At 33.4% G+C, this 11,154-nt stretch overlaps 1 protein-coding gene across 1 annotated transcript; it reads right to left on the minus strand.

Moving 5' to 3' along the window:
- Positions 1–521: 521 nt before the first annotated feature.
- On the minus strand, positions 522–3,712 carry LOC133337624 (ATP-dependent RNA helicase SUV3 homolog, mitochondrial). The gene is made up of 9 exons (XM_061545835.1): positions 3,362–3,712; positions 2,902–3,293; positions 2,719–2,830; positions 2,344–2,653; positions 2,151–2,285; positions 1,491–1,791; positions 1,245–1,424; positions 851–1,181; positions 522–786 (listed from the first exon to the last, which is right to left on the minus strand). Exons 1-9 carry the CDS (start codon positions 3,702–3,704, stop codon positions 554–556), a joined length of 2,337 nt encoding a protein of 778 aa, XP_061401819.1. The 5' UTR covers positions 3,705–3,712; the 3' UTR covers positions 522–553.
- Between the last annotated feature and the right edge of the window lie 7,442 nt (positions 3,713–11,154).

Here is an 11,154-nt window from a genome sequence, read left to right on the forward strand (position 1 = left end):
AATTAAATGTGTGATTTGTATCTATATTCAAAATTCCATTTCATTAGGGCAGATTTACAGTCGTTTTCCAACAATGGGACAATATTATGTAAATCGATATAAATCAAAATATTAATTGTGCTACAGCACAGCGCGATGTTTGTTATTTAATCGCAATAGGACACCAGTTCATTATTTGGTATACAATTTATTTGGTACCAATCGGCCTAAATTTTACTCTTTGGTGCATCATTTGCTAAATTGGACGAAAATATATATATACTTTTTCGTCTAAGCATTAGATAAACATTCTAAAAACTTCTCTTCATTCGTTCCCTAATTGCCCATAAGAACAACCTAAAATAAACCTTCTAAAAATATTTCATTAAATCAATTCAGTTCATCTTAATTCTTTATTTGTACCATAAACAAATGGTAGCAGAGTTATTTATAATTACCAAAAGATCTTAACGAGACCTTAACAATATAAACAATAAACATAGCATTTTTTGTAATATTTTAAACCCCTAATTTGTTGTGTGAAATTAATCTAAACTATAAATAAATACAAAAGTTATTTTCTACGTTTTCTACGTAAATTTCTATTCGACGTTGGATCGTCATCGTCGTCACTATCATCGGCATGACTATTTGACTTGTTTTGATATTGTTGCTCTTTATGTTTGAGAGATTGTTGTTGGGCGTCCCATTCTTTGCGCAATTCACTAAGCATACCGGGTGTCAGCAGACCTTGGGCAATTAGGCGATCTGTGAGGCGGCCACGGGATGTGTTTGGTATGCGGGGTTCTACAAGAAACAAATGATTATAATTTATTGAAATATTCAAATATATTTTTCATCAATAAAATACCTTTAGTTTGCACAATACGTTTCATACTGTAGGTGGTATCACCATCTGCAGCACTTTGACTGGCTTCGGTATTTTTTAATAGCCTTGTTATTTGGAATACACCCTGTTGTATAATTTCATCAAGTTCCGCCTGTGCAACTCTCACCGCTGGTGCCTCGGGGAATAGATCTGTGAAACGGTAACTAAGCCAAAGATACAAATCCATAACATCGAATACAGCTTCCAGATGCACCAGGTCAACTATTGTCTTGGGCAGCGATAGGGGCCAACCAACATTTTTCTTTATAAAATCAAATGTGATTGGTTCAGCACGGCTATATTGTCTGGCAATCTGAAGAAGTCAGCAATTGTTATTAACATAAAACAAAATGTTCAATCCTTGTGAAATACCAACCTTTAAAAACATTGAACACACAAATGGCATTTTTCTATTAATGGGAGCACAACAGAAGACATAGCGCGCCCTCAGTGGCAAAGGAACATGATGTATCATTTCTGCAAGAAATTTAAAATCCTCTATGTTACACATGAAGTATAGGGAGTCATCTACGGTGCAAAGGTTAACGAAAATATCCTTTAGATAAAAATTAAATAAATTAGAGGTTTTGATAAAATTGGTTTAGATAAATATTTTTCTTACCATTAAATTACTAAGACTGGAATTTGGTAAATGATAAGCATATAGTTCAATTTGATCTGCTGTTGGATGTAAACCAGCTTGTTTCAATGGCTCGGGTGTTTGAGCAAGTAATTTCTTCAATGTTGGCAAATCATCGGCTTTATACGTTGTAACATATCCATGTTCCCATTGGGTACGAAAACGACCAGCTCTACCAGCAATTTGTAGGGCGGACGATACGGATATAGTATCAATTTCACGTTCACCCTTTTCATTCATGGATGGTTTCACCAGAGAGTAGAAAATGATGCGCCGTATACTCCTAAAAATATAAGAAGAAAAAATATGTTATTTTCAGTGGAATAAATACTGGTTGGGAATAAAAAGTCCTATGCTAATAAATTAATTTAGAACTGTAAGATGGAAAGACAAAGATTTTTCTTCTAACTCGTGATAGATCCTAATTGAGGAAAACCAGCACAATGTAAAGATATCTGTTCCTGCCCGGGACTAGTTTAATTAAGTTCTTAATTCATTCTTCATGGATTTAATGATCATTAACAACAGACTTCGAAGAGTTTTGTTTCCTCCTATCGGCTTCGTCGTGATCATAGTAATAAAATTGGATATTTTATTCAAAATACTTTCAATTAGAAGAAAACTGAATTCTGATATACTTACAAATTCAAACCCATACCAATGGCATCGGTAGCCACCATAACTTTACAGCTATTTTCAGGATCATTAAATTTGGCAGCTTGTGCTAATTTTGTACCAGGAGGTAAGCCACCATAAATCACAGCCACTTCTTTCCCTCTGTAAATATAATAAAAATAAATTACCACACGCCTTTCAATAAAGCTCTCCTACATACCTTGCCTCAATTTCCCTTGAAACATTGTAAATATCATTTTTACTAAAACAAACTATACAGTCGCCAGGTTGGACATTATCCAAAGTTACTAAAGCTGAATCCTCTATTGTCAGTTCCGTCAGACGAGTGTAATTGTGAACTTCGACTGTTTCATTTGTGGTTTCACATATTTTCTGCAGCAATTCAAGAGAACCAGCTTCACCACAGACATGAACTTCTTCGGCTATAAGACCGAGAAACGCTCTAGTCCAAGCCCAACCACGTTGGGGATCTTTTAGCTGTTGAATCTCATCGATGACAGCGACTTCATCTGAAAAGAATTGAAGCAAAGAAAAATATTATTAATTAAAATTAATTCTCCAATTATTTACTTACATGGGGTATTAACTGAGGTCATTTCCACCGTGCAGGCTACATGTGCGGCTGGGGTATTTTCATTGATGCCAAATTTTCTTTCTTCACCAGTAACCAAATCACAAGGTGTACCCTAAAAAAGAACATATAAAAGGTAATTAACCATTGTAGTCACAGTTTCAAATAAATATGTATATCTCTTACCTTTTCATTGGCCTTATTGAACACCTCAGTTGCCAACAACTTCAAGGGACCACAGTACACCCCCGATTTGGCAGTTAAAAATCGTTGCATGGCATGATATGTTTTCCCCGAGTTTGTAGGACCAGCATGAAAGACAATTTTACGTGTTATTGCCCTAGCACTGGGATACCAATTTGCGGGTGTTCTTAAATCTGATATTTTCTTCAAATCATCCATGCAATCCAAATGAGGAAATATTGTTTTGGCATGACGTATAAAATATGGAAATATATCATCAACATGGCCGGCACCATTGAGAATATCACTAAGTGTTATATGCAAATCGACTGGCAGGTTTTCCGATTCTATGCAAAAACGACGAAATGAGGCAAATGCCTGTTGTTGTAGGTAATCTAAATCAAAACAACAAACATTAAAATTAAAATGCAATATGGTATGAAAACACATTTACTTCACTTACTATCCAACCCATTTTCCGAACACAATTGTTTTATTTCCCTTCTCTGCGTAAATTTATTTAGAATTTTCAACACAGATGATTTTTCCAATTTACCCGCCAACTCGGAACCAACATCGATTTCATCGACATTATGCTGTATAGGAACTGGTTTAAATAGTGCCGAAACATTTGCCGGTTGTTGTTTTTTATTACGTCCTCGTTGTACTCCTCCCACATTAAAACCACGAGCAGGAACAGCTAAGACACCACTTCTCAACAAATCATAACGTTTCGGTGTGGATTTTAACGAAAGGTTTTGTGTGGCCGTACATAGTAACTGAATGGTTTTTCGAGAATTTTGCATTGCTAACTAAGAAAAGCACCCTTCAAAGTTTCTTTCACCAACAATTTCATTCACCAATTTTGTGTATTTACAGGGAAATTTAAAGAATTTTGAGCACCACACAAAATAAATACGATTATATGATGCAATTAAATGTTTAATGTCAAAATGACAACATAACCTCAACATTAATAACAGCAAAAATCATATGGTAGCAGAAAGTTTGTAGGATTAGTGGCAACGTGTCGTGCTAATTTAATATCCTTTCAGAATGTTCTGTTTTGTATGTGAAAACCTGCAAAAATAGGAACCTGCAAAAAATGAAATGAAAATGTGATGAAGTAAAACGTGTATTTACAGTATCAATTTTGACATACATAAATAATGTCGTATATACAGAAAAACTGACAGCTCATATGACAATAAGTCCTAGTGTAACAACAACTGTAAATTACATATTAAAATTCTCTTTCTTACTTCGGGCTCAGTGTTGCCGAAAGTGGGCATTTATGCCCAAAAGTGGGCATAAATAATGTAAAATTTAGGACTTGGGCGGATTTTGGGCATATTTTTCGTTTCCGGCACATTTTTTCTACATTTGTTTTTCGCTACACAAATATGTTTGATATATTTTATTGTCCCAAGAGTTTGTATAACAGCCAAGACCATTCGATTTAGACATTTTTTCTGTCCGTTTGTCCTTCATAATTTGTATTTATGTAATAAACTCCTATATGTTAAAATGGACCTAAAACTTTATTTTTGTCTGTAATTCTGGTCGCTATAGAGATCACAACTATGACCCGAACAATGTTTTGATGAAGATCATTTAATATTTGGCCGGTTGTTCCAGAAATTATAGCCCAACTTTTTCCCACTATCAAATGTTACGTTACAAAATATTTAATGTTCCGGTTGAAACCTATAGTTTTCTGTAGTGTCCGATCACTATAGAAAACTATAGATTTTATATATATTTATGGGATAACGTTTACCAACATCTTTATTAATGTCTAATTCTAATCACTTCATAGACCATATGTATGATCCGAATACCATGTAATTTAACCGGGAAGTGGATCTGGGCATCGAAGAACATAACATTCTATGGTGGACATGTTTTATCCACGAACATATTAAATAAAATCATTTGTACTTTGAAATCGTTTCAACTATTTTGACTTAAGTGGTCGGTTATACCAAAATTCTCATATATGGACAAACATTCACTGAAAATGAATGTCCAGTCGTATTTGTGTTGGATATTGTATAGTAAGCCCCTTCCGAATATTCTGCTCCGCATACTGGTTTTAGCTGTGGTCTATGAAATTACTCTCTAGTGCCAAGGTGGATCATTTTTTATTATATTGTGACCGATAATTGCCCTAAATGTATATTAAGTATAAGAATTAAGGCCTTTCTTGTTTAGACTACACAGTATTTACCATTCGGTTTATATAAGGTATATGTTTTTATTAAAGAGTTGTGCCCTAGAGGCCAAATATTCGGATTTAACGCAGATTTGGTAAAATATTACGATGTGCAATCAATGCATGAAATCAATATTTACAATCGTTTAAAATGTTGGCCATCTTCGAATTTAATATAGGTTTTGTAAAAGAAGGTGGAAAGTTTGAATGAGACATTTCGTTCAACTGATATTGGATGAACAAATTTTAAAATTTTCGACATTTTGTCGGGAACTTGATTTAAATTTGGAAGAAAAATTACTATTTGCAAAGTTTGGATGAAATCCTTACTTCTTTCGAAAGATATCGTCCAGACAGACAGACGGTCACTTGTAAATGGACTCCAAATTTGGTCCAAAGACACATGGAGAGAGACTAAACGAATATTTCGATGAGGGGCTTTTTCCGCAACAAAGTACAAACTTTTAAAACAAAGAAATTACAAAATATTTAAAAATTAAAATCAATTTTTTTTTATTATTTTTCCCATATTTCTATGCCGAAAAAATAGTGTATTTTTCAGCATTTGAGAAAATTTAGAACAAAAAGGACACTTGCTTTTAATACTTAAAGTCAGTGTATAATTTTTCAACTCTTGAATTTTGGGCATAAATTGTTGATTTTGGGCACTTTTTAGGGAAAATTTGGGCGGAAATAAAATTTTCAAACGGCAACACTGTTCGGGTTTCCGGCAATTTCAATATTTATGAACATGGTATAATAATAAAAGGTAACAGCAAGTGTTGTTGTACAAAAAACGATACAACAACCACATGGAAATTTGTTGTTGTAAGTTCTACTAGTGTCAACTCATTTGACAGAAAAATGTAAACAAACAAATTATCATCAATTTTTTTTTATTTTGAAAATGGAATATTTTCGAATCCTCAAAATAAAAATTGAAAAACATGAATGAAAATCTATCAAATTTATATTTCTATCGCTTCCACATCTTTCCTTTAATTGAGCCATTGCCATATATATGGGTAACACATATAACAATGCTGGGAATAGCGAGTTATTCCTTTAAGAAAGATTTGCTTCCTCAAACTTTCCCAGCAGGCAGATTGAGTAAATTGAATATGGGAGCACATTAATAAAGAACAATTTCAAATTGTATGCGTTCCCAATTTTCCTGTTGGGTGATTTTTAAAAACATAATTTGTCAAATTCATATTGACACTGGTATTACGTTGGAATCAAATCAGCTGGGATTTGCTGTTAACTTTTATAATTGTACCATGGTTTATGAATGAGCTATTTTTATACCCTTCACCACACTGTGGTACAGGGTATTATGTCTTTGTGCATATGTTTGTAACAGGCAAAATAATCGAGATAGACCCATGGTTCCTTTTGAGAATATGCATAGAATCACTTTCTAAGTCGATTTATGCATGTCCGTCCGTCTGTCTGTCCATGTTAAATTGTAAACAAAGTACAGGTCGCATTTATGATCCGAATTGGATAAAATTTGGCACAGCTCATTTGTTTGGCCCAAGGACGAACCCTATTGATACGATCCCAGATTTAGATATAGCTCCCATATATATTTTCGTCCGATTTAAGGTAAATGGTACAGCAAAGTCCCTATATATCTTTCGATTTGCCGAAATTTGGCACAGTGTAATGAATAAGGTCACGAATGATGTGTGCAAAGTTTCGCGAAAATCGGTTCAGATTTAGATATAGCTCCCATATATATCTTCGTCCGATTTAAGGTAATTGGTGCACCAAAGACCCTATATATCTTTCAATTTGCACGAATTTGGGTATAGGGTACTGAATTAAGTCTAGAATGGTGTTGCTAAGTCTGCTTTTCCACAGGCAGATTTTTATTTGGCAAATTTTTTGTTTTCTCTTTTGAAATTTTCGCTTGCTTTTCCATTAGCAAATTTTTCTTTGCCAAATTTGCGAATCAAAATACAAAAGAAAGAAAATAAAAGTCAAATATGTTTGCATTTTAAAGATTTTTTTAATATTTTATTTATTTTTTATATATTTTATTATATAAATTGCAAAAATTAAAAAAATAAATTTCACTTGCACAAATTAAAGCAACAGGTTTGTAAACAAAAGCCGGCTGTGTGTCAGTAAAGCGAATAGGTTCAAAAGAAAATGTCAACAAAATTGTTTTCAACGAACAGAGCAAAGCTGAATTTGCGTGTACGGCAAATTCTGAACAGGCAAATTTTTGTTTTTCTTCCTCGCACCCCTCTCGCCCACAAACTCAGTATTTCCCTGTGGAAAAGCAGACTAAGCTTCGTGAAAAGATCCATAGCTAGGCTGATTGTCACAACATACTGATGTTATATAAATTAGTCTCTGGCAAGTTTCCCTGAAACCGGCTCAGATATAGATTTATAACAAAACGCGTCGTCTGTTAGGATACATATGTAAAATATACCCAAAGTGGTGAAGGGTATCATATAGTCGGCCCAGTCCGACTTTACTATTTTCCTTACTGGCTTTAATATGCTTTAATAAATTAATTTTTGTTAAAACCACACTCAACAGATAGCTGTTTAGACACAAATTAAATTAATATAAACTTGACTTGTCAGCTGTTATTTTCTTACACATTTCGTAGGTTTCATAACTCTTTGACAGTTTTTCAAACAAATATAGGAAACATACCAAAAAGTGGGCCTATAGCGATAATTTAACAAACGGATTTATGTAAACCATCATGTACACCAAATACACATTTCAGCAATTTTTAATGGGGATTTTTCCTAAAATCTGAAAACCCCAAAACGTTGACTGATACTGATAACGCATGGTAGAGTATAAAATCATCAAACTATTGCAATTTAGTTTACAAGGTAATATGAGGCTATTGCCATGTACAGACGAGCGTTGTTCGCTCTCTCATTCGTTGTTCGACCCTTAATTATGAAGTAATTACTTAGTTCCCCATACAAAATTGTCTGAGCCAAGGTAGATATACAAGGTAGCCGCATCGGCGAATTTCTACAACAAACATCGGTTGTTGTATTTTGATATGTCAAAAATATTTTGCCAAAACAAACAGATTGACAAGATTTTTTTACACAAATTCTTGTAGAAAATGTTAATAGAAGTATTGCCAAAAAAGCACTTCGAAATTCGGAGATTTTCATTTATAATTTTGTTTTTTAATTTTTTGGTTCAACATTACAACAACATTTTTGACATTTATTTGTCCAACAGCTGGGCCGATGCGGCTACCTTATTAAATATACCTTGGTCTGAGCGAACACCTACTTTTGTACGTTGTTCAATTCGAATCACTCTCTGAATCACCAAGAATTTTGTCCCATCTCTAGCAATTGAGAGAATTTATCGAAAATAAATTAATTTTGACAGCATGAACAAATTTTTTAAATTTTCAAATTTTTTCAGTAAAATTGAAAATGATGAATGAAAATTAAACAAAATTCTAGTTTTTATATATGCAGAAGGATGCAAATTTTGTTGTCTACATGATGCAATATGCATTTCTTTCCCCTTTGTTCTAATTAGCGTACAAGACGAGAGACAAAAGTGGGGAAACCCGAACAAAAATTCTCCAATTTTTTTTTTAAATTTGACATTTGAGGTGAGAAAATATAAAAATGTATTGAAAATAACAATATTTTCAGGAAAAATGGAAAACATGAATTAAAAGTAAAGATATAGGGGTTGATATTATAGTCAGGAGAAAGAGAATAATGTTTTCTATTTAGATCCATATGTGATTCACGCAAATACGTTACAATTTTAGTGTAAAACAAGAAACAAAAAGTTTGAAATAAATAAACTCTGATGGCATGAATTAAGAATAGTGTTGTATGAACGGGTTAATTCGTGTACGTAATTCGCAGAGCGAACTACGTTGTTCGAATGCCCGTCAGAACATGGCATTAGATTACAAGGTAATATGAGGCTATGCCTACAGGGAGACCAATATTTGGTCTGTTCCCGTATTGCAAGAATCAACGAGTTTTTACTATTTTTTTCGATATTATAAAGGAAAACATTGTTATCGTAGTAAAAAGTAGTAGATTCTTGCAGTACGGGAACAGACCAATTGATTACATAGTGCAGGAATTATAGTATGTTTACATTTAACCGGATTTCGTTAACCCAGTGGGTTTCAGTTGTCAATTCCTTTGCATATATGTCAAATAAATCCTCATAATGTAGTTTAACCCGGTAAAAAGTTCTAATGTATATGCCGTTTTAGTGAATATTTGGGCTATACCTAATAATGAGGTCTATACCTAATTAATGACCGATATATGTCAATTTCGAACCCAATATTTTAGCTTTGTTTTTCAATTATTTCCTTCATGTTATTGGAGAGATGCCTAAATGGTGGCCGATATATTTCATTATCATCAAGTTCGAGTTTTTTCATCACGATATAGTCTTACCCTAAAAGCGGCAAATATTAATAATTTTTCGGAAGCTACCAAATTACAGCGAAATCGGCTGATAAATGCGCTCAAGAACCCCAAAATACCAAAAAAAACAAAAAATATGGGTACCCGAAAAAAATTACTTATATAAAATTTTTAATGGAGAGATTTGCTCCCCAATAAGAACTAAATTACAATTCGGTCGAAAAAATGCGATAAAATGGGTATGGGGGCTACCAGAAAAAGTGGGCATATATTTATAATTTTTAGTTTTGGAGATTTGGAACCCAACAAGAACCCAATGTACAAAATTTGCAAAAGCAAAATTTATATTTCCTCTATACTATGGTGGAGGGTATAAAAAGAAGCGGAACTTTTAGGTGGGATTAAACATGGACCAATATACCCGCACCAATTGGTATATAAGTCAGCATTCCAGAACCCGTTACAAAAAATGACAGCCCCATCTTTTGGAAAATAAGGCTAAAAGTCTTCGAAATAACAAAAATGGTATGGTACCGTTCTATAAAATCTTAATTCCGAAGTTTGAGATGTAGCATTATATGGGAGCGTAATCAAGCTCCCCAAAAAACAGATCTTTGAGATGTAGCGTTATATAATGGCTTCCCCATTCCCCCAAAAAAATTTAAATTAAAAGAAAATTTTGGTCGCGTAGCCCAATTACCCACCTCTCCATAGTAGAAGGTATTAAATCCCCGGCTGTAGGCCGGCTATTTAGGAACACATTTAAATTTAAAGAAAATTTTGCTTGCGTAGCCCAATTTTCCACCTGTCCATAGGAGAAAGTCTTAAGCACCGGCCGATGCCCATCTCCTTAACAAAATTTAAATCTAAAGAAAATTCTATTCGAGTAACTCAATTTGTACTATTTATTACTGATTGGTTATTTATAAGTTACTTTTTATCTAGTGTAAGCAATAATGTACTTTACATTGGAAAGAACGTTTATACGCGTTCCGAAGTACGAATCCGCCCCTAAAAAAATGTTGTAATCAGCGTCCTTTCGGAGCTGCTGTAAAAAATTTAATCGTTTCGGAGTGGTATTCTTAAATATATTTAATAAAAAGTGGGGGTATTTTTTTACTTTGCAACCGCATATCTCGTGAAGTACTGATTTATGTTGCTGTAATCAACATCAGAAGGGCTACCTATGGTAAACATTTCACAATGATCTGAGAGGTGCCCCTAAAGAGCATTTGTTCCAAAATTATTTTCATTTCTATTAAATTTAAATACATTTCAATATAATTTTAATTTATTTTATATAGTATTCATAACAATACAATACATGGGTGGATATAAATGTAGTATTACTACCGCAGTCGATTTATATATCCCTTGAAACTCTTATACTATCAGCTGATTTCAATATGTGTCCATGTCTACATCTCACTTATTCGTAAACACACAGGTAAAATAGCCATTTTATTTTGTGCTTGTCTTTTATTGGCCATTCGTGTTTATCACCAACATTCGTACCATTTGGAACGTTTTTAAAAATTGTTTGGTGAAAGAAAACAAACATTTGGCTGGTCGCTGGTAGTAAATGAGTCACTTGGATAAAACATTTTAAATTGCTGCGAACTTCTATACAATAGA

Source organism: Musca vetustissima, unplaced genomic scaffold (assembly GCF_032173495.1).
Source record: "Musca vetustissima isolate MV318-11 ecotype Yass unplaced genomic scaffold, APGP_CSIRO_Mvet_v1 utg55682, whole genome shotgun sequence".
NCBI classification, from domain to species: domain Eukaryota; kingdom Metazoa; phylum Arthropoda; class Insecta; order Diptera; family Muscidae; genus Musca; species Musca vetustissima.